Source organism: Leishmania braziliensis, chromosome 24 (genome assembly GCF_000002845.2).
Source record: "Leishmania braziliensis MHOM/BR/75/M2904 complete genome, chromosome 24".
Taxonomy (NCBI): Eukaryota; Euglenozoa; class Kinetoplastea; order Trypanosomatida; family Trypanosomatidae; genus Leishmania; species Leishmania braziliensis.
This window is the reverse complement of record NC_009316.2, coordinates 694,094-716,593: the sequence shown is the minus strand read 5'-3', so window position 1 is coordinate 716,593 and position 22,500 is coordinate 694,094. Positions and strand designations below refer to the sequence as shown.

The following is a 22,500-nucleotide window of genomic DNA, read 5'->3' as shown; positions in this document are numbered from 1 at the left end:
GTGGGTGTGCTTTGACGGCCTCTTCATCGATGACGACTACGGCTACTTCTGCGCTGCGACGAACAAATGGCTCCACGGGGTAACAGCGACGGAGGTAATTGGGTTGGCGCAACCTCGCGCGTCGCCTCCGCTGAAGATGGCGTTAGACTCGTTCTACACCGTGCCCACGGTCTCTCCGCCTTCCACGTGAGAAGGCGGCATCGCCATAGCGCCACAGAGAGAGACACAGACAAACAAAGCAACCAAAGTCTTAAGGGAACTCTTAAGGGGGTGGGGGCGTGGGCAAACAACATGGCTCCTCGTGTACGGAGAGAAGACGACAGATGCAGTGCCGCTCTCTCCTCCGTGGGGATAACTCCCTCGCCTCCTCTCATGGACCTCGTCTCGTGCAGGTCATCTCCTCTACTTTTCCCGTCTCATACCTTGCTTGCCTCCTGCCCAGAAGCATCACACAGTTTTGCCCTTCCCTCTTCCCCCTTCTCTCTCGGGGCTCGTCCACAGACGCATACTCGAAGTCTCCTTCTCTTTCGCGCCCATACTAACGTCATCGCCATCGCCATGGGGTACGGTGGTCCGCGGATCGAGTTTTACACCGCCAACCAGTACAGCAACTACGCTGCAGCAATCGATCGCGAAAACGCAGCACGTGTGCAGAGTATCTTGCGGAGACGCAACGGACCAGCAGAGCAAGAAGAGCAACGGCAGCGCGAGGAAGCATTCCGCGCGTACGAGCGGGCGCAGGCTGACGAGGTTGCACGTGCACATGACAAAGAAGCCGAGGCGCTTGAGCAGCGCCGCATCAAAGATGAGCGCGTGCAGCGGCAGCTGGCGAACAAGACGTCTCGTCGCCCCTTCACCACCGTCGAGGTCACCTTACGTCGCAGACGTCACACCCACCTCTGCCGCCTCGCTGAGCCGCGCAAGTACCCGGAAGCAATGATTGGCAGTGCTATGCCGCACCAGGGCGGACGCGATGGGAAGCTGCCTACGCTGGGACGCAACGGTGCCGTGTACTGCGCCGGCGTGGATCGCGACCGCATCGTCCCATCACGGCCGGTACTTCAATGCACAACGCCTCCTTGGGTAGGGAGCTACAGCACTCATCACGGTCCCCATGAGCTGGAGGCGCAGATGGCGAAGGAGGCTACGGCGTACTACTGCGCACGCCCCGCACCTCAGCGAAGCGCTAGCGAGCAAGCTATGCGGCAGCAAACGCTTCAGGGTATTGCCGCAGAGCACGCGGTGGCGGCCCAGCAGTCAAGCACTGACGTCGGCACTGCTGAAGCATTCCACGAGGAGGTGAGAAGCAGTGCGGCGGACGTGGCGCAGCGGCATGGAATAGGCTTGAACTACGTGGATGACGATGCAGGGTCCATCTTCAGCCATGGCTCCTCGAACGGGCCCATCGCGGCCACTGGTAACATGCATCTGAGCACCTCCTCCACTAAGGTCAGCGTTCAACTGCACCTTAGTCGCTACGGTGGCGCCATGACAGCGCGGCGGCCGCAGCAGCCTGCCAAGACGCCAGCGTTGGAGAAAATGTCTCTACCTGAGCTAGCCGAGCGTCTTGTGACCATCCAGATCCCTACATCGGTAGTTCAATAGCGTAACAGCAGTCGGGGGCGCGAACGCCTGCGGCGGATCTTTCTTTCTATCTCTTCTCGCTCATGTACAGCAGCTCCCTCTGCGCCCTTCACTCTCTTTCGGTCCTCTCCCCTCAACTTACTGTGCACCCTTCGCCTGTCTGTGCACGCGTCTGCGTGTGCGTGTGTATGTAGTGTTACCACCTCGCTCTTGAGCTCTACGTTGAGTTTATGCGCATATTCTCTTCGTCAAAATGTGTTTTTGCCCTTCGCCATCTCCCATCACGGGTGGTGGACAAAGCTACAACGTCCATGCGTCATGCTGCGTCCATCTCCCGAACGCCTTCTCCACCTCCCAACTCCCGCCCCCGCCGCCTCCTCCTGCGTCATTCGTACGATGAGCCGGCGGGGGCGGAAAGCGCCTCTGCGTATACATCTCTGCTGTGCGTCTGTGTGCTGACCTCATCACCAGTGAGGCAACGCGTCGCTACCGATGTACAGCGCCGAAGGGCAGATCGATGAAGGAGAAGCCGCATACGTATGGTTGCTGGCAGGTACGTGCGAACCGCTAAACTGCAACAGCACATCTATTCCCTCTCTCACGCACTCCTCTCTCTCCCTCTTCTTTTCTAATCCCACCATGCGGCATTACACGTTCAGTCTCCTGTAGAACAGCTGACCCTCACACCCGCACGCGCTCTGTCCGTCTGTCCCTCGCTACTTCGTCTCCTCCTCCCACTAACCCCACATCTTTATTCCCCTCCCCCTCTTGCCCTTCGTCGATACAGCGTACACCGATAAGCGCCTATTATACGCACGTGTGTGCGCAGTCGCTGACGCACGAACTCCCCCATCCCCCCTTTCTCCTTTGCCACACAAACACTTCTCGCTCTGCGCTTTCTTTGTCGTCTTCTCCCTCTCCCCCTTCGCTGCCTCGTCCTCCACGTGTGTGTGTGTGTGTGTGTGTGTGTGTGTGTGTGTGTGTGTGCGTGTGCGTGTGTGACCCCTACGTCGTACTCAGGTTCATACACCGGCCTCCACTTGGGCCCAACGCGATCCTTTCCTCTTAGAAAAAGGACAGCACCTCTTCGGCATCATGACGCAACTACATTCTGTCGCCAGCCTTGACTACGGCGATGGCCGCACTTGTGTGTGCCGCATCTGCGAGTGTGGCAAGCACCAGTGCCCCGGCATCCACATTCCGTTCGTTGGGGAGACGACCTACCGCGATGAGTACGTTGGCAAGAACATCGAGCGGGAGCGACCGCGCAGGGCCCGCCAGACGGTGTTCCCGGTCAAGGCAGAGCCCGGCCACTTCAAAACGACAAACCAGGAGGCAGCGGACTTGCTGAAGGGCAAGGATCTGCGCCCGGCGGAGTCCTACAAGCCCCGAGAGGCTGCAGCAGCGCCGTTACCCTTTGAGGGTACGACAACCAACCGCGCCGACTTCCCAGGCTGGATGCCCGATTACAACCGTGCCAAGCGCAAGGAGAACCCGCTCCCGAAGCTGCCAGGCACATACGCGACGACAAAGGGGGCGATGGAGGAACCGGTCCGTGACCTGGTCGCGCAGGGTAAGCTGCCGAAGCCGCCAAAGAGCTTCAAGGCAGACGACACCCTGCAGAATAGCCTCCCCTTCGACGGCATTACGAACTACACAGCGGAGTACCAGCCGAAGGAGGTGCCGATGACGCGCAGCGCCTGCCGCGACACCCAGACCGCCGCCCTGCCTGAAAACCGCGACTTCCAGACCACAGCATCCATGGCGTACCAGGTGCCGCCGATGCACATGCGCCACGACTGCCCAGCAGCCTTCGTGCCGGTGCGCCCTGCCTCGCGCGATGGGCACATCAAGCTCTCCGTCTACAATATCCCCTCTGGCGACACCATGTACTAGCATGCACAAGCGCAGGCACCTACGAGTGTGCGGGTGTGTCTCTGTTATTTTCCCACCAGATTTTCTCCAGTGTGTATATGTGTGTGTGTGTGTGTATCCTTCACGTGCTTCGATGTCCACTGATGTATTCAACCCCTCTCCCCCCTTCACGTCTCTCTTTTTCTCTCCCTCTTTCGCTCTGCGAGTGTGTGTGGATGTGTGTGAGAGTCTGCCTGTCGGTGCAGGGACTCACCACTACAGTCCTTACCCCGCACCCCCCCCCGCACCACCACCGCCGCTTTCCCCTTCGCCTTGTCGCTGCCGTCGTGGTTGCATCGCGCACACCTCTTTGACGTGTCGATCCGCAAAACAGCAACGCCAGGCATCGCTCGGATACCCCCCATGCACCCTCTGCACATCTCCTGCTCGGGGTGGGTGTGTATTCGCGCGTGCGTACTTCTCATACCGTATTGTGGGGAGCACTACCCCTCTTCTCGTTTCGACGTTGCGCTTCCCTCTGTTCTCCGCCTCCTCCCCAATTCTTCTCAGCCCCGCTGTGTGTGTGTGTGTGAACGTGTGTTGAATGAACGTGTGTTGAATGAATGGGGAGGTCAGTGATACGCATGAGATGAACGAGAGGGAAAAGGTGTGTGGGTGTGTACAAACATGAAGGACACAAAAAGAGCGAGAAATGATCAGGCGGTTAGCATCCCGACACCAATGTCAGAGCGAAGGGACGCAGCACCTCGCTGACGACAAGAGGTGCGTGCGTACCTCATGAAGCCCTGCTCCATCACATCACCCGCCTCCCTACATTTGCGCTACTTGCGGGAGTGAGCAGAAGTGTCCCTCTTTCTATCGCTGTGTGGGCTGAGGGGGCCAGGGAAGAGACATAACAGAGTCTTTTCCCCACCCTCTTTCTCTCCTGTATGGCCTGGGTTACCTGCTCGCCAGCCCGCACACAGAGGCGCATGCCAACACACAAATACTCTGAGCACTCCACTTCTTCATGTAGCTCTCTCTCTCTCTAACCTCTCTCTTCTCCTTTCCCTCTCCCCCCCCCCCCACACACACACACACACATGTGCACGCGGCAGCAACACCAGCGGCAGCGGCAGCGGCAGTACAAACGGGCGTCAGCAATGGGTGAGAAGCCATCGACTCACCAGCAGTCCGCCCCACCTCTCTCTTCCCTCTCCTACGCTCTTTTCTCTCCCTGTGACCTTAACGCATAGAAGGTAACCTCTAAGAGTCCCCCCTCCTCCTCCTCCCCCACCAACTCCTCGCACACGCACACACCAACGTCACCCAGAGGCCATGCGCTCGAATGGTGCCGTGCACATCGGCAACGACGTCTTCCTTGCTGTCACGCGCGATGTGACGGATAAAGCATTTCTCTTCTCTAGCTCCTTCCCACCAAGAGAGCAACTGGCGCCACTCCCGTTGAACCGCAAAACGCGCTTCCACCCACACGCCTCCCTGGCATGCAGTGGGGCGGAGCTCAACCGGTATGCCGAGTCCTCAGCGAGGGTGGGGTATCCCACGGAGTACGGTAGTGACAGGGAAGCGGAATTTGTCGCCGCCGCGTCCACACCGCTGTTCCATCACTCCGCGCACGCCTCTCCTGACGGTCGCAAGATCGCCTTCATCAGCAATGTCCGCCGTTACCACTACATTATGGACATTTCCGTTGTGCCGGCGGCGGTTTGTGAGCTGGAGATGCCCGAGGTAGTGCAGAGCGTGTGCTGGCACACCGTGGAGTACCACATGCTGTGTGTGCTATTTACTTCGGGCAACCTGACCATCTACGACACGGACCAATCTTACTTGGGTGTCACTGTGCCGCGGCACCGTCGTATCACACTGCGACCAGCCATTGAGCGCGCCCTCGCTGAAGCCGAGGCGTATGAGCACCCCTTTCCTGCGACCCGGTCGACGTCATCAGCGACAGTTCGTCTCGCCAAGAACGCACCCGCTTCAGACAACAAGGGGTCGCAGAGTACGCGCCCCAAGCCTCTGGCAGGGGAAATCAGCACCCCACGTCGATCGACTGCGTCACCGGCGCATGCCACCACCACAGCGGCAACGGACGTTCGCTCCATAACCCACCACAGCGGCGACGCGGATAGTCAGGCACAGGCGGCCTCATACCGAGTGAACCACGCGAAGAGCCTAACCAGCGGTATGATCGCTACTGCGAGCCACATCGCCCACTCACCGCGTCACGCCGTACCAGCGGGTACCGGCCATGGCGAGGTTCTACCACTTTCTGGCACCGACAAGGTCAGTGAGGAAGGCACTACCTCGCCCCCGCCCAGCCCCAAGCCCGCGACATTGCCCACCTCGCAGCTGGACCTTGTGGGCATGTACGCGCTGCCGCCAACGGAGAGCATCCCTGCTATTCTTCTTCTTCTAAGCAGCAGCGGCGACGTGTACGCAGTGCACCTCAGGGACGACTGCCTTCCAGTGGTCGCGGCGGCCGAGGCCACCAATGATGGCCGAGCTCACACGTGCGAAGAGGAGGCGCTGCGGAAAGCCGAGGTGGCCGCGGTCTCGCTGAACGTGGAGGTGCATCATCTCATCTCTGGCGACGACACCGTTGCGGCCGGGGACGAGGCGCTCGCCGTTGCCGGCTGCCTGGTCGACATGGAAGCTGGCACGCACGCTGTGTTTTTCTGCACCGCCAACGGGCTAGTCAAGGGTGCGTGGGTGAGTAGGCAGGACCTGCTGGCCCGCCACCGTGTCGCTCACGTGCGCGCTGTTGGCCGGCCGAACATATCCTTCACGCTGCATACCAGTGACTCCTTGGGCGTGCGGGCCTCTCTCGCTCCATCCGCTCCACCCATCACGCACGGCGCAAGCATGACCCTCTCACAAAACGTGTGCGTCATGCGCAGCGGCGCCTCAGGGGAGGTGACGTTTGTTATAGCGTTTCCGCACTGGGATCGGCGGCGGCAGGGGTGGACGTGCTGGCGTCCTCCCTGCTCCGATGCGCAAGAACGGGCACGCAAAGAAGCAGCACTGCCGCTGGTGAGCACTGACGCTGCTCCACCGTCGCCAATCGTGCTGCGCCTGCCCTACGACACAAGCGACGCGAGCGTTGCTGTCGGGTGCACTGAACTCGCACTGGTGCCGGAGGTGTCCGCGATGGACGGCTCGTGTAGGCGGCGCAACATCCTGGCAATAAGTCTCGCTACACTGCTGCGGTCCGCGCTGTACGCCCGTTGTGGCAAACTGCAGTTGCACCCCTCTGCCGGTTCCGACGCAACATCACGTCTGCGCGATCCTCAGCCTGTTGTGCTTGACATGCTCAACGCCCTGCCAGAGTGTCACCGCCGCTGGCTGCGCGGTTTTCCACAGGCGGAGATAAGCGCAGCGACACTTGACCTCGTTAGGCGCATCGAAGAGCTCAGTAGCGACATGAATCGCCGCGAAGCGATGCAGGCGCAGCGGCGGCAGCGGATCGCAGCGAGGCTTGCCGGACTCGAGGGTCGCGTCGCTGAGATGGACGGTAAGCTAACGCAGTGGCACCAGACCATCCTCGACGGCATTGTGCACCGCCGTGGTGGTGAAGCCTTCCGCACAGCCAACGAGCGCCTGGGGAAGGTGTTCACCATGTTGAATGAGCTCGAGCAGAGGTTGTAGTGCACACATATGTGTTGATGTGCTCGTCTGGCTCCGCGCCGGGACTGTGCATCGGCCACCCTCCCGCTGCCTCCCATCTCGTGGGGCGGGCGTTGCAGGTGAGGCGCATAGGCAGGAGAACATGGGGGCGCAAGGCGGATGCTCCGCTGTGGTCGACGCGGTGCCAAGGGGGCGGGGGGGGCCATAACGCTGCTGGAGAGATGCACAACACATTCAATGCCGCCCTGCCCCCTCCCCGTCCGTATGCGTGTGTTATGGTCGGGACGGTGCTGCTGTTATCGCCAAGCTCCATCAGCCAGAGGGGGAGAGATGCGTGGTTGGTGTGCCAAAGAAGTGCGCGTGCGCGCCCATCAGATGGAAGCAACAGAAAGAGAAAGAGGCGCGCTATGTCCGCGTGGGTGGGTGTGTGGGGCAGACTAGCGAAGGTGCTGTGCTCGGACCATTACACAATCCCACACGCCTACAGAGAGAGGAGAGAAGAGAGCGGCGCAGGGGTGACGGTCGCCTGTGATGACTCTGTGGGATGGGCTGCTTGCGAGACCGGCTCCTAAACTCACCTAACTTCTGCATAAGTCTGCGCACACACACAAACACCCTCCATAGAGGCACACACCTGCAGTCGCAGCAATACCCCTGGGAAGACATTAGATGGCCAAGTCGCCGTTGTCTGTGTCACCGCCCCCTCCCCCTCCCCCACTGTCCCCCTCTCTTCTCCCTCGCTCGCTCCCAAAAGATACGACCGCATAGACCGCCTTTTGGTGGGCCAACCTTCAAGAAGGGGGGAGGGGCAACGAGAGAGACTCTGCATGTGCGGAAGTCGCCTCTCTCTCTCTCTCTCCGCCTCCATCCTCGCTTTCGGTTGCCGTTGAAGAAGAGCTTCAAGTGATTTGCATCGCTGCGGCAGGTCTGGCACTCGTTCGCCCTGGCACTCAACCCACAGACTCACTCCCTCGCTTGCTTTTTGTGTTAGCTCTTTCGATGAGCGACCTGGGCAAACCATCTTCCCATCCCTCTACAGAGGTGTCGAACGTCACAGTGGTGCTCCGGGCATCGCCACTGCACGATGGCTGGGCTGCCGAACGACGCCCGTCGTCTGCGCAGGCGACAACCCCCAAGTACTCTTCACTATTGTCCTCAGACTCGAACTCCTCTGCACCTGGCGCAGAAGAGACGTCGCAACACTGCAGCCGGCACTCGTCTATCACGCGGGTGTCGGCGCACTCCACGCACACGTCCCGGAAGCCTGGCGCCGCCACGACAGTCGCCAATGGGGCGGTAGCCGAAGCCGTCTCGTCAGCCGTCACAACACCAGAGGTGCAGATGGTGGCTGACTTGAAGAGCGAACTGTATCACGTGACCCGCAGTCTCGTTCAAGCACGCCAGCTGGCGCGCACAAGCGACGAAACATGCGCTGAACTGCGTCGACGCTGTCAAGGCCTAGAGATTGATAAGCAAGAACTGCAGCGAGCGCTGCAGGAGTCGCAGGAGCGACTGCAGGCGCGCCAGGCGCAGACGGAGGAACAGCGCCGCGACGCGGCAAAGGCAAAGCTGGCACTGCTCTCCTTGACCGCCGAGCGTGACGAGCTGTCAGCCAAGGTGCAAGAAGCCTGGGACCGCGTTGCAGAGCTGAGTGCCGCGCTGCGCCAGCGAGAGGACGAAATGCAAAGGCTGCAGACGGACATTACGGCTGCCCAGCACAGAAACGAACTCACTGTGCAGCAGCACTCCCAAGTGGAGCACCAGCTGCGCATCCTGCAGGAGCAGCTTCGCATGCATCAGGTGGACGAGCACGCCAGCACTACATCACGGCAGCGGCTGTCAGCGACTCTTCAAAGCGCGTTGGAGCGCCTTGCCGGACTGCTCAGCAACGTGGCCTACGACTATCAACAAAGCCTTGCATACGAGAGCCAAGACAGGGAGGAAGCCATTGCGAGCGGGATGTTCGCGTGCATCACTCCGCACACTAAGGCAGCCCGCGACAAGATCGCCAGTACCGAACACCATGCCGACAGCACCCCACACGTCGTGCTCTTCCCTGCCAACTCTCATTCAGCTAGCACACCCACTGAATACACGCTCATGGAGACGCAGCCGCTGCGATGGGATGCCTCAGCAGGTGAAAGTACGCGTGTGCGTGCTGAGAGTGTACTGCACAGCGCAGAGGCTGAGGTGTTAGGAGACCTGTGGAGAACAGAGCGACTTTCGCCGTCTCTATCAGCACCGTCGCAAAACGGGCTGAACAAGGTGCCTGCGAACACTTGCCACGATCCTGCTGCCATCACACCACCACAGCGGTGTCCTCCCTCGCCATTCAGCCCACGCCAGGGACTCGTGCAGAGCCACCCCCTAAGCACATCACAGGATGCAGTCGGGAGGACAGAGGCAGCGTCGCAGCTATCCGCCATCGCGGCTGTGGCAGACGAGGCAAGCCTGCGCACCGCCCTCACACCCCTGTTGCTCGCACTAAAGCACGTCGCCGCGATGCTGAGCAACGTACGACACGAGCGGCGGCGCTGGGTGGCGGAGGCAACGCACTTCAAGCAGCGCTACGAGGAGATGCAGCATCAGCTGGAAGCAGCGCAACACGCGTTCGTGTCACAGGAAAACCAGGCGGAGGTGTCGCGCGGATGCATCGGCGCGCTGCAACGACGTGTGGAGCAGGCCGAGGCCGCTTTGCTGGAGTGCCGTAACGAAGACATGCGCCGCCGTGAACGTTTGGCGCAGACGCTCAAGTGCGCGGAGGACTGGGCACTTATTCAACACTCGGTCGAACTGCTCCAGGTTCGCGAGAGTGAGCTCAGCAAGGACCTCCAGCAACTGCAGGAGCAGCGGCAGGCGACCTCGGCCGTCAGCGTTGAGTGCGTGGAGCCAGCTGCTTGCGAGGCGCCGGCGGAGGTGCGGTACCAGCAGCTCAATCAGCAATACCGCACCTTAAAGGAGTGGGCGGGGACGGCGTGGTCGGCGGCAAGTCGCGAGTTACCGCAACCGCAGTCCAGTGAGTGCCACGCGCGTATCGACACGCCCGCCGCGCCTTCGACAGTGCAGTCCTCCCTATCATTGCCGCCGCCACTGCCACCACAACCGCCAGCTGGGCACGAGGCGGTGTCAGCTCCCCTTGGTTCCCCTCCCACCTCCACCAACGCAGCCGTTCCAGTCGCAGAGCAGAGCCATTCTCCCTTAACGTCGCTGTACCGCTCCTTGATACCACCCGCAACGGTGTCTGTTTCTCATCGGTGCAGCGAGGGGGTGAGGGACCCTGATGTGTCGCCGACGCACACAAGCAAAGATGTATGTGGAGGCGACGCCGGCACTGCACTCCGCAAAGGGGCGTCTGCATCGCCTACCGTGGCGAATGGCAAGAGGAACACGCTCGTTCAGCTGCGTGCTGGGCAAACGTCGTCGCCACCCCCCTTCACCACCTCTGCCGAAACGGAGAGTCATACGTACGCTCGCGCTTACGCCCAGGCACCCTTTCCATATGCCAACGCGCCCGCGATCAACGGAGTCTCTGGCCCGCCACGCTCCACCACACCACCGAACACAGTGTACCCAGTTCCGCTAAACGGCCTCTCATCCACGACGGCGCGTCCGGGCAAGGGTGGCAGCGCATGTAATGCTCAAAGCATGCTGCTGGCGTCGGTCGACCGTGATCAGGGTCACTCGTGGCCGAGTGTCTCTGCAACTCATGTCGCCCCTTCACCGCCGCAATCCTCAACAGGGCACTATGCTATCAGTAGTGCCATCACCTCCCACGACGTTCACCGACCCTACGTGAGCGAAGACACTGACCTCGGCGCCGTTGATGGCGCGGTAGACTATTCGTCTATGTTCGCTACTGAGGTGCTACATGTGATCGAGGCGTTGGATCGACGCGTCTCTGGCGCTCTCGACCGAACCCCACATGTGTAGAGGAGCAAGGACGCGGACGAGGCCACGCTCAGCCACTCGCCTCTACCCTTCCGCCACATGTCCGTTGATTTCGCCTTTCTCCTCTTTCTGGTCTCTCGCTTAGCAGGGCTCTGCGTATTATGGTGGATGTCCCGGGCAGCCAGTGTGTGTGTGTGTACGTGTGTGTGTGGGGGGGGGTGCGCACGCCGCCCCCTGACATGTTTGTTTCCCGGTCCATTCTCCCTCTCTTCCCCACCTCCCTTGCCCTGGGCCTGCTCTTGTGGTCCACGGAGTGGAGAATCCCACCATGGGACGGAGAGGACGGGAGATCAGTCGCTGACCAGCACGTCAGTGCTCTACTCACTTCACTCGTAAAACATGAAAGATGCGCATGAGCGTTGCCACTAATCGTGTGTGTGTGTGTGTATGCCTGTGTGCATCTCATCTTCCTGCTGTAGCTCTCCCTCACACCCGCTTCCACCGCTGCTGTCGCTTCTCGCTCCTCTTCCTCTCTAGGTGGGCGCACAGACGTACCACCACATCCACGCACACGCACGGCACCGCTTCCTGCGAACAAGTCAGCGGCTGAAGTATTGGCGAGAGAGGGGAAAACACCGTATGTGTGTGCCATCGACCATGCGGTCCACCTCGGCGCTCTACCGCTACGCATGCGACGAGGAGGGTTGTGTCTCCCACAGTGAGCTGGTGAAGCTGTTTCACGGCATCGACGTGGCCCTCGACACGGCTGCCGATGGTGCCACAAACGCCGACGAGATGACGGCGGCACCGCCACCGCCGGCACTCACCGACAAGATGCTCCTGGCCTATGCCCCAAACCTGTGCTTCCCGACTCACCTTACACTGTCGCAGTCATACCTTGGCGACGCCGGGCTCGCGGCGCTCATGCGAGTGCTGCCGATTCTGCGGTGGGTGCGCGCCATAGAAGCGCGCGGCGTCGGCGCAGGACCTCGCACGATCGAGGCACTGAGCGCTGCTCTGACAGCGCACTTGGTGGAGGGCTGCGAGGAAGCCGCCGCATTGCCGACCGTGACGACAACGGGCGAGTCTGGGCGGGGAGCGGAGCCGCTAGCAGGCGGGCGGCTCCCCGCACTGGAGCTGGTGGACCTACGTGACAACGACGGCATCTACGCCCTCTCCGGCCAGCGGCTTCTCGCAGCCCTCCGCAAGCGGAACTTGATGCTGCGTGCCTGGTGTGCCGACCACTCCGGCGTGGGCAATGTCGTACCAGCGCTGGAGGTGCTCGTCGACCTTGACGCACTCCCACCATCCATGGCAAATGCACTGCATACGTGGAACGAGGAGGCCGCGAACAGAAAACATCAACTCGTGCTAGACCGCGAGATGCATCGATGGCAAGAACAAGTGAAGGTGTTCACAGTGCGCAGCGCCCTCAGCGAAGCAATGAAGTGCAGCGACAGCGATATGCCTAGCGCTTCCGTTGCTGGGGCGGCGGCTGGGCAGCCTGTCGGCGAACACGTCATCTTCCGCTTGCCCTCCTTCGCCGACAGCGACTCGCAGATTGCACAGATGATATTCGAGGTAAACGCGTGCATGAACGACTTCCTGACCGCGTCGTGCTGCTTCAGCTCGACAAAGGAAGCGACGCAACAGCCCGCCCATTTGTGCGACTCGTCATTGCATGTTCCTCCGCTACCCACCTCGAGTGGCGTGCGCGCTGCGTTGCAGGCGTGCGTCGACTTCGGCGCCGACACGCTCGCCATCCTGCCGCACACCAACGCTGCCCTCTGGTACGTGGCACGTGTCTGGCAGCTGCAGAAAAAGGAGCAGCATGCATCGGCGCGCTCAAGTTGTGCCACCACCGCCAAGGATGTACAGCTAAACTACTGGGAGGTGAAAGCGAACGTCGCAGCCCTTCTGCGTGGTCTTCAGGCCAACCCAGCCCTCGAAGCGGAGATGGAGACGTCGACGCAGGCGGGTGGCATTGTGATTCAGCGCCACCTGTGCCGCCTGCGACAGCTGTACGTGCAGCTGGACGAGAACAGTGCGCCGCACGAAAAAGAGCTCTGCACCGCGCGAGTGACAGGAGCGGGAGCAACACCGCTGGACGAAATGGTGGCCCTCTATTACCGAATCGTGGCCGCCCTCGTTGCTCGGCGCTTCTCCGAGACCCATCTCCCCTCGATGCAAGCGTGCGAGCAGCGCATCTCGGACGTCACTGGATACGTGCTCAGCCACCTTCTTGTTGGCGAGGAGTCATCAGAGGCGCTGGAGGCGCGAATCGTGTGCCTCCGCAAGCACCTCGACAACTCGAGCGATCCGGTGACCACGCACGGCGGACAATCCTCTAACACTTCTGATGGTGACCACGACATGCGTGCACTGCCTCCGATCATGGCGCGGTGCCTGTATCACCTCCGGCGCCACCAAGCCGACGCGACAGCGTGGGTGGCGACGTACACGGGAACGGCTGTGGCTCCTCCACAGCTGTCGTCGACGACTGCGCCGACGACCGGGGCTGCCCCCATCCAGGCATTCCACTCTTGTCACTGCCCAGACGGGCTTCGACGCCACATGGACGAGTGCGCCGCACAGACTTCCAGTGCAGAGCTGTCGTCTATGTTGCTTCCGCTGCCGTGCACCTCCTGCAGCTACCACGCTCTGCAAGCTGCACAAACACACCTGCAAAGGGCAGGGGAGGGGTCGCAAGAGGAGTCTGAGCTGCGTGTGCGATGGACTATGTTGGCACCGGTGCGGCGAGCCCTCCCGCGCGAGCTGCGGATGTTCTTCTTAGACATGATGATTCGCCAGCGCAGTTGCTTGCGTGGTGGATGTGCATACCTTCCGTCGTTGGACTCCGTGACGGGTGTTGATGTGCCCCTGCCGAAGTGTATGGTGAGCTGGCTGGCATACACCGAGCACGAGCGCGAGAACTGGGTAAAGGTCCTCCGCGTGTTCGGCGAGTGGTATCGGCTGCGTTCCCTGGAGTCGTATGGAATCGCCGGGGCACGCGCGCTGCTGCACCAGCCGTCCGCGTAGCACTGCCACACGTGCACACGTTTATGGAGAAGAGATGCGTGCATATATTGTGTGTGACGGGCGCACTTGCACACAGCGCCGCCTCATCTCTTCTCTACCGCCTGATGTACAGTCGATCCCCCCACGGCATATCTTCTTCACCCGCCTTTCTCTTCTTTGCATTTTCGTGTTTTGATATTACCGCCTGTTGGGTGCGGTGTGCGTTTGTGCACCGACGTAGTGCTGCATCGGACACGCGTCGCCCTGCGGCAGGGGGTAGTCACTCGGGTGCTCCCTTTCACGCCACCGCCGCGCCTGTGCTGGCGCGCGTCACGGCGGGTCAAGTCCGCCGTTCACCCAACAAGCACACGAATACACAAACGAGCTAAGGATGAAAAACACTGGAAGAGTGGCACCACCGTCTCTGACACGCATGTGTGTGTGTGGGGGGGGGGGGGGAGGGGTTGTATGGCATCTTTGTTGGGGAGTCCGCATCCGTGCCATGGGGCAGCCCAGAGAAAGGAGGGGTTGCTACGGTGCGCAGACCCTGCGCATGCACGCCAGCACGCACAAGTCCTCCGCCGGTAGCGCCAACGCTCTCCACACCGCTAAACGTCGAAACACGTCGCCTCTTTGCCCGCCTCCCTCCGTCACCGACCCCTCCCCCTTTTTTTTTTTGCGCTCCCCCCTCTTCCCCCCTCCCCGTCCCCCCTTCAACTACGGCATCTCCAAACTGGCGAAACGCTCGGCGCGGCACACCCACACTCATAAACTGAATAGACAGGCAGTGACGCACGCGCCGCCGTGACTCAGAAGCGCACTTACACACGTACGTGTGCGTTTATGGATGCCCCTGTATGGGCATCTGCCGAGGGCGGTTCGCTCATTCTCGACCTCTTCCCTTGCTGCTCATTGTCGCCGCACAGGTGGTGAAATGCCGTGGTGGTCGGGAGAGCCAGTGGGCGGCAAGGCAGGTGCCGTGCCAGCGGATGCACAGACTACGCAGGACGTGCTTGCCGCCATCTTCGCACCGGCCAATTGCGCACTGGCGTCACCCAGAGCGTCTGTCGACGGCAATGACGTGAGAAGCACTGCTCTGTCGTCGAGCGCTGTGGACACAGTATCCGCCAAGGGTCGCTCATCAGCAGCGCCACCCGAAGAGACAACACCGTCGATCTTGATAAGTACCCAGGGCGGCGTGGATGCGAGCGCAAGCCCAGCTACGTGGTGGACGAGCCTCCGCAAGTGGCGGCCGTCCACGTCGATACCCCGCAGTGCCGGCGCATCCGCACCAGAGTTGGTGCTCTCCTCTACTACGACTAGCACAAGCCCTAAGCGCACAGCGGAGAATGTAGACAAAGCAGCGGCTAGTGTCGCTAAGGCCACGGCTGCCGTATCGTGGGAGACATTCCCCAATTGCCCACTGGCTGGTTATGAGCTCACACGTCAAGGTTTGGTCGACAGGCTGACTAAGCCACCACACACCCTCACCGCGATGGAGCTACGGAGTTTGATCAAGGAGCTCACAGCTGTGGAGCAGCAGGCCAAGTACGACGTGGATCGGCAGTTTGGCAGTCACATCAGCAGTCGCGGCCTGCATGGGTTGGAGTTGGTCATCAGCCCAGCTCTCTTCCTCACCTCCATCTACCTGATGACATGGAAGGCGGCGCGGCTGTACCACAACGCGCTCCCGCAGAACTCCGTGTTATTCACGCGAGTGCTCGCACTGCTGCGGCTCCGCATGGCGGTGGAGCAGAGGGAGCTCGTGGCGCAGCGACACCGACGGCTAATGCGAGCCACCAACGCACGGGTTAGCCTATCCTTCCTGAGCGGTGTCGGTCTCTTCGCGCTGGCATGGGTGTCACGGCCGCCAGCCAACGTTATGGAGGAGGCGCCTGATGTGCAGAGAGCGAAGGAGCTGATTGCCTACCAGCGTCACTTTCAGGCGTCGTTGAAATGGTGCTGGTACGTCTACTACCACCACCCTGCCTACTCAACGAGTGGTGGAAGCGATAATAGCAGCAGTAGGTAAGGCGAGCCGTCTCTGCCGTCTCTCTCTGTATGTATGACGAGCGGCCTACAACGAGAGGGAGACAACCACAGGAGAGGGCAAAGACCTGATAGCAGCGAGGGCTGATGACCGCTTGATCGGTGACTGCCTCCATCATCACAGACATACACGGCGTACACCACAAATGTGGTTGGAAAAAGCGGCAGGATCGAGACGAGCGGATTGCCACATGGTTGGGTGTAGTCGACACCTCCTGAGAGCGAGCGAAGGAATGCAAAGGAAGAGGGCAAAGTGGAGACACGGAGGGAAGACGACCGGCAGTGCTCAGCGGCTCTGGCCATTGTCTCTTTTTCTCCCTGTAGTGCTTCTCCTTTTCATGCCTGGGGACTTCTACACACGCGTGCGCGTGGGGCAACGTCTGACTGCAGCTTCCAGCGTTGTAACATACATAGAGGCCAATGTGTGCCTTTCTTTTCCCCTCCTTTCGCCTTTAGCTGGGCCCAACCCTGCATCGTATTCCGCTCCCCTCCCCCCCCCTTCTTTTCCCTCCTCCATGGCCGCATAGACTCTTTGCTTCCACTCGACACAGACATCCCCGCAACGGCGTCACCGGTGGCGTATCGTCAAGACACCAGCACACATGCACAGAGGGTCTCGCATCCGCTCACCCTAAGCACAGTGTGTGTGCGCCTCCACGAACGTGTTGTTTGCTTGTTTCTCTTCCGCTCCCACAACCCCCTCAATGGCGGGGGGCACACCTCAGCCTACGGTATCCCAGGGCCCAGTAGCCCCCACTCAACGTGAAGACGCCAGACAGCCCCCATAGCCCTGCCAATGCTGGAAGGTCGGTGCGACTCATCTCCACTGACGTCGGCGGTCAGGCCCTCGACGACGCGGCATCGGGGCGACCTGCAACCGGCAGCACGCTTGCCCCGCCCCCATAGGAGGGGCAGAGTGTCAGCGGGACTCGGGTGCATCTCGCCAGGCCCTGGCTGCCTACGGCTGCCTCGCACCGCACGCGGTGTGTCTGTGACAGGGCTGCGGGGTGGGGGTAGGGGTGGAGCTTCACCCCGCTGCTCTGTGGCAAAGAATGAATGCGCTGAAAGGGTTTAAAAAATGCTTCTACAACTGCGGCCTTTTACTGCGGTGGCCATCTTGCAACCAGCAATCCACATGCCCCTCCCCTTTTCCCCCGCTCCTCAACCTGGACCCCCACTTCTCTGCAGGATTACACATGCGTGCAGAGAAGAGGGGTGCGCGCACGGTATCTTCCCTTATTTCGTGGTGTACTGCCGTCATCATCAGCCTCCGCACTTCTCTCTCCCCACACGAGCGCATACTCATCGTTATTCCGTCTTTATCTGAGCCATTTGACTCGAAGAGTGAACGCGTCCGACTGCCCACCACATCGCGGAGAGAAAAGCTGCAGCCCAGTTCCTCATCCCAACCTCTTGCCGTTCATGCACACGTAAGATTGGCCTCTCCCCAAAAAAAAAACATAGCGCACCCTGCGAAACAGTTTTGTCAGCCCTACCGTGTCCGAGCACGCGGCAGATCAATACTCAGATGAGTCACACCACATCGCCTTCACCGGCATCGCCGGAACACTCGACGATGCGCACCATCACCGTTGCCCTCTGCGCGAGCTCCAAGAAGTACCAGCAGTCCTTTGACGCGCTACGAGAGGCAGGGAAGCTGCACAATGAGCGCGTTCTCCGGCTGCAACAGCACTTGGCGGCGGGCCAAGCGTGTGGGGGCGATGCTAGCGGGGACGCAGGTGGCGCAAGCACAGCGGCGCAGCAGAAGGGCTGCCTCAGTCCCAACAACGGCAACCGCAGCATGACTCCGCGCACGAGGAGTCGAAGGGTAAGCCGCGCGACCTCCGACGTAGCCACAGCGCACTCTGCTCAGAGCTTCTGCACGGCAGTGGACTCGGCGTCACATTCCATCTTGGACAATTGCCTCTTCCGCTTTCTCAACTTAAACTATGATGCCCAGTGGCACCGCATGGTCGTGTGTGACAGCGGAGATAGCACAGGAGTGGACCTACCCGCCGTCGTCGCGAATGAAGAGAGTAAGGCCAAGGCAGGGCGGATCCTGAGCGTAGATGAGCACGCGGTGACGGACGACGGGGTCAGAGGCAGGGCAGAACCATCCCAAGGCGCACTCACAGACACGGTGGATGTGGTGCTGCACAAGGTGGCGACGTTCGGCACTCCGTTTGCAGTCCACGCGCTTGAACGGTGGTGCAAATTTGCGCAGAAGCGGCGAAGCCGACAGTGCAGGGTGCCTCTCGTTGTGGTCGACCCCATCGAAAAGGTTCAGCTGCTCATGACGCGCAGTCTGCAGTGCAAGCTGCTGGACAGCATGGGCGACGACAAGCAACCCGTCGCGCTGACACCGCGCACGTTCATGTGGGAGCGACCGTCCAGTGTACCTTTTCGCCGCACCGGGGGCACGAGCGGATCAAGCGTAGCCACCCCGCTTGGTATCCACTCTTTCACATTTATGGACGAGGAGGAGGCGCGCGCGAACGGGACGGCGGCGGAACGCTGGTGGATTGCAAAACCTAACAAGAGTACTGGCCCCGCCTTCACACATCATCTGGTGATGTGGCTCACCCGCGATGCGGATGTGACGGTGCCGACAGCCGTGAAGGCCGCCCTCCCGACCGAGGCTCGTCGCTTCATTATACAGGAGCTCTATGTGTACGCGCTCCCAGTGGTGCTGAAGGTGTACTGTGTCGGTTCACATATGAGCGTGAAGGTGAATCCCACCGTGAACCTGCTGGCCCACCTGTGGGAGCACACGCGCGGGTCGACAGCGGTAGACGTGCCAGTGACGATCGACTCCCAAGACAAGGTGTTCTTCTCGGACGTCGCCAGCGGCTCCACTGCCAGCTCACGGCATACGTCGTCCACCGCATCGCTTACAGAGCTGCCCCAGGGTATGTCAAGGAGCAGCACAAGCGCGGAACAGCTGTCGACTCCATGGGAGTCGATGATTGCGCCAGCGGACAGGTGGGACGCCTTCTTTGCCCCAGGCACTCCTGCCCACACCGCCATCAGCAAACTGGCGCAGAACCTCTCTGGTTACGCCGGCATTGGTCTCTCCCTGTATGGTTTCGATCTCGTGCTCGTACCACAGCATCTCGCACACACGTACCAACGCAAGGGCGCGCGCGGCATTGGACGCACCGAAGGTGCCACCGTGCGGTACGATGGGGTGGCGTCCTCGTCGTCGAAGGTGGCCCACCGCAGCGCTGACACACCGGAACTGACGCCGCGGCCCTCTGCTAACCACAGCATGCACACCTCACCTGGAGCGGGCGCCTCAGCGCCGCCAACTCTGGTGCCGCAACCGTTTCACGCCAGCGACATGTTTGACCGCATCTCTGGCGCGCCGACGTCGCTCTTGCTGGACAGCATCCCTGTAGTCATCGATGTGAACTACTTCCCTGGTTACAAGGGAATCGCCGAAGCGAACCAGCACATGCTGGAGCTGATTGCTCTCAAGACTCTGCACGTGCAGAATGACTCATCTAACAGGATGTGGCCCGCCGACGCCGCGGCTGGGAAGTATGCTAAGAAGCGGCACTGCTCGATAATGTAGCGCAGGCACCGCCGCATTGCGAGCGGACAGAGAAATATAATAACTGACAGCGGGGCGTCTCCGGGTTGACCCGCGGTACAGGCGCTGCCACAGTGGTCGTGGCGTCTTTGGCGATGGTGGCGTGCCGTGTTCTACACGGGTGTATGTAAGCGGGTGCACTACGTTGGTCTCTCGGCGGTTTGCCTTTGTGGGTGTGTGTGTGTGTGTGTGTGTTCGCGTTCACAACGACGCATCTTGCCGCTGGCTCTGGGGCCTCCCGCCACCATCCTTGGCGCACACACACACACACACGGGCTCGGCACCCTCCCCTCCCCCTCCTCTTTGCATGCAGCCGTGCGCTCGGCTACGAAGACGACACCCATTCACACGAAAAACTGAATGGACGAGCGACATTGGCGACTCGCCCGCCTCTCCCCTAACCAAATGTAAGAACGAGGGGGAGAGGTGAGGGGCACTGAGGAAGGGGGCCTCGCCTGGTCGCACCGCACGTGCTTCGTTCTCTGCTCTGGGGAACACACACCTGCAGAGGCCGTACCTCTCAAGTAAGCAGCAGTGACAGCACTCGGATTACACAAGCTCACCCAGATTCCTCTCCGTGCTGTTTTACCTCTTTTCCCTCATTCCTGTCCCTTACCGCTTTGCACAAAGCCACACGACGGCAGACTCGAGCCCCACACGACGAGAACGAGACTGCCCAAACCACCAACAAGTATATGCTTCGCCACCCGGTGAACGAGTCTCCCTCTCTCTGTCTCTGAGTCTGAGTCGAGTGCTCCCTTCACGCGCGTACGTCTCTCTCATAGAACAACGTCGTCGCCAATTCCCCCGTCCCCACCTCACCTCATAGACGCCCTGTGCGTTGTGGCGTGAAGCGTGCTTGCGGCGAGGGACACGATACATTGACCGCCACGCAGAACAGACGCCATACTCATAGAAGCCTGCGCCGGCAACTGATTCTTCTTGCTGTAACCCTTTGTCGCTTTCAAGCTGCCGCTACGTGAGCTCGCGCAAGCAAAGGCCAAGATGGCGGAGAGCACCGTTCTGACGCCACCGAGTGCGCGCCACACCGTGTCGCCCCGAGACCGTAGTCCGCTCGCAACCGGCATTTCCACGCTCTCGTCCCCGACGGAGCACGCCATAGAAGTGGACGGCCCTACCACACCGCCGTCGCCACTGCACGCACCGCCGCAGGAAACACAAGCGAACGTCACGGAGAAGCTCAGTGGCGACGAGGCCGAGAGGTGGTGCGGTGACCGAGAGCCGCCCTCCCATGGGTATGTCGCGTCGTCGTCGCCTGGCACGAATGCGCATCTACCCATCTCGCCCCCACCACCTGTGCGAGACGAGGGACACGCGCACATCACCGCCGCTGACTATGCCGATCGGCAGCGACTCCTGTACCACATCACCTACCTGAGCACCCAACTGCAACGCGCGCAGCTGCAAGTAGAAGACCTCACACGAACCGTCTGTGTGCTGCGTGGTGCGGTAGGTGACCCCGCCGCAGCCACGGCTATCAAGGTCGCCATAAAGGAGGACGCCACGTCGGCCGCAGTGCTGGCCGCGAGGGAAGAGAAAGACGTGCACGCTGCCCTGCAGGCAACCCTGGCAATCTTTGACCCTGTGATTGCCCAGACCCAGATCTACCGTCTCGACGATGCGCTGGCACAGGTCGGGTTGCTACGCGAGGCGGAACTGGCCCAGCTGCGCAAAGCGAACGCGGCACTGCAGGACCACCGCACGCTCGCCAGCCGCCTCTCTGAAGAGGTGGCGCAGCTGCGCAGCAAAACGGCAGCGTTAGAGCAGCAGAAGCAGCGCGCAGAGACGCAGCTAGCCGCGGCTGTCCTCGAAGTCGAGCAGCTCCGCTACGAGGAACGACGACTCAACAATCGCGTGGTAGGCCTAGAGGAGCTTGCGCAAGACGGCACGTGGATGAGCGACGTGCGCGTCGTCAGGGCAGCCGCGGCGTCGACGCAGTCGAGCGTCTCTCCGTCGCTGCCGCTTGTTCAGCTCGAACGCGAGGAACAGTTGGCACGGCAGTCGCTGCTGCTTGACGTCTTCTGGGACCCCGTGCTCATCGCCTTCGACGCGGGCTTGACATGGCTCTTCGATAGCGCCGCACTGCAAGCTCGAGGCTCCGTTGCGCAAGAACAACCGGCGGCCCCAGACAGGGCCAAGGCTGTCGCGGACGAGCGCGACCTCGTCTCACTGGCGCAAGCCGGCATCCTCGTCGAGACGCCGGCGCTTCCGACAGATGCAGACCTACTTCTCTTGCAACGTCAGCAGGAGGAAGTAACGCAGCTGCGTGCGAGAGCGCAGCTGCTGCAGGAGCGCAATCGCGTAGGACAGCTTGAAAACGAGCGCCTCCAGTTCCTATATGAAGGCGAGGTGCGGCGCAACGAGCGCATGGCGAAAGACCACGCGGCACAGCTGCAGCAGGCCTACGACGAAGTGGTGCGCGACCGGCAGTACATCATGAACAAGCTCAAGCAGGAAGTCGAGGATCAAATTCGACTCGCCTACGAAGACGGCAGGGCGCACGAGAAAAGCAGAGCCAGAAGCCGACGCTCGCAGAAGGCGCTTCGCGCCGGTAATGCCGTCCTGTGACGCGCGCCCCGCACAGACGCAAACAAAACACGAACACCCCGCGCTGCGCGCCTTCCCATGTTTTTTTCTGCGCGCGCCCCTTGGCGGCCGTGGTCTGTTTGGCCCCCCGGGCACGGTTCTGCCGCCGCCCCCTCCTCCCCCGCGCACAGGCCGGGCCCCCCCCCCCCGCCTGCCTCCGCGGGCCACCAGGCGATGCCCCCCCCCCCCCTCGAGAAACCCCCCACGCCATCCACCCCTCCCCGGACACCGATGGGGCAACGCCCTCCGGGGGCCGGGGACCC

General features: G+C 61.3%; 9 protein-coding genes across 9 annotated transcripts in view; all 9 read left to right on the top strand.

The window, feature by feature from the left end:
- LBRM_24_2080 (conserved hypothetical protein) overlaps positions 1 to 190 on the top strand; it is a gene marked incomplete at both ends in the record, with an annotated part of 1,767 nt that extends 1,577 nt beyond the window's left edge. The window contains one exon of the mRNA XM_001565422.1: positions 1 to 190. This exon is cut by the window's left edge and continues 1,577 nt beyond it. Within this exon, the coding sequence (XP_001565472.1) occupies positions 1 to 190 (190 nt within the window).
- Positions 191 to 558: 368 nt separating this feature from the next.
- Positions 559 to 1,605, top strand: LBRM_24_2070 (conserved hypothetical protein; the record flags this gene model as incomplete). Its single annotated transcript, XM_001565421.2, has 1 exon — positions 559 to 1,605. One exon carries the CDS (start codon positions 559 to 561, stop codon positions 1,603 to 1,605), a length of 1,047 nt encoding a protein of 348 aa, XP_001565471.1.
- Positions 1,606 to 2,679: 1,074 nt separating this feature from the next.
- On the top strand, positions 2,680 to 3,480 carry LBRM_24_2060 (conserved hypothetical protein; the record flags this gene model as incomplete). Its single annotated transcript, XM_001565420.1, has 1 exon — positions 2,680 to 3,480. One exon carries the CDS (start codon positions 2,680 to 2,682, stop codon positions 3,478 to 3,480), a length of 801 nt encoding a protein of 266 aa, XP_001565470.1.
- A 1,296-nt stretch (positions 3,481 to 4,776) lies between these two features.
- LBRM_24_2050 (conserved hypothetical protein) lies at positions 4,777 to 7,104 on the top strand (the record flags this gene model as incomplete). Its single annotated transcript, XM_001565419.2, has 1 exon — positions 4,777 to 7,104. One exon carries the CDS (start codon positions 4,777 to 4,779, stop codon positions 7,102 to 7,104), a length of 2,328 nt encoding a protein of 775 aa, XP_001565469.1.
- Positions 7,105 to 8,424: 1,320 nt separating this feature from the next.
- On the top strand, positions 8,425 to 11,013 carry LBRM_24_2040 (conserved hypothetical protein; the record flags this gene model as incomplete). The annotated part of the gene is made up of 1 exon (XM_001565418.2): positions 8,425 to 11,013. The coding sequence occupies one exon, from the start codon at positions 8,425 to 8,427 to the stop codon at positions 11,011 to 11,013; it is 2,589 nt and encodes an 862-aa protein (XP_001565468.2).
- Positions 11,014 to 11,628: 615 nt separating this feature from the next.
- LBRM_24_2030 (conserved hypothetical protein) lies at positions 11,629 to 14,010 on the top strand (the record flags this gene model as incomplete). Its single annotated transcript, XM_001565417.1, has 1 exon — positions 11,629 to 14,010. One exon carries the CDS (start codon positions 11,629 to 11,631, stop codon positions 14,008 to 14,010), a length of 2,382 nt encoding a protein of 793 aa, XP_001565467.1.
- Positions 14,011 to 14,923: 913 nt separating this feature from the next.
- Positions 14,924 to 16,021, top strand: LBRM_24_2020 (conserved hypothetical protein; the record flags this gene model as incomplete). The annotated part of the gene is made up of 1 exon (XM_001565416.1): positions 14,924 to 16,021. One exon carries the CDS (start codon positions 14,924 to 14,926, stop codon positions 16,019 to 16,021), a length of 1,098 nt encoding a protein of 365 aa, XP_001565466.1.
- A 1,545-nt stretch (positions 16,022 to 17,566) lies between these two features.
- LBRM_24_2010 (conserved hypothetical protein) lies at positions 17,567 to 19,612 on the top strand (the record flags this gene model as incomplete). The annotated part of the gene is made up of 1 exon (XM_001565415.1): positions 17,567 to 19,612. The coding sequence occupies one exon, from the start codon at positions 17,567 to 17,569 to the stop codon at positions 19,610 to 19,612; it is 2,046 nt and encodes a 681-aa protein (XP_001565465.1).
- Positions 19,613 to 20,635: 1,023 nt separating this feature from the next.
- Positions 20,636 to 22,219, top strand: LBRM_24_2000 (conserved hypothetical protein; the record flags this gene model as incomplete). The annotated part of the gene is made up of 1 exon (XM_001565414.2): positions 20,636 to 22,219. The coding sequence occupies one exon, from the start codon at positions 20,636 to 20,638 to the stop codon at positions 22,217 to 22,219; it is 1,584 nt and encodes a 527-aa protein (XP_001565464.2).
- Positions 22,220 to 22,500: the final 281 nt, after the last annotated feature.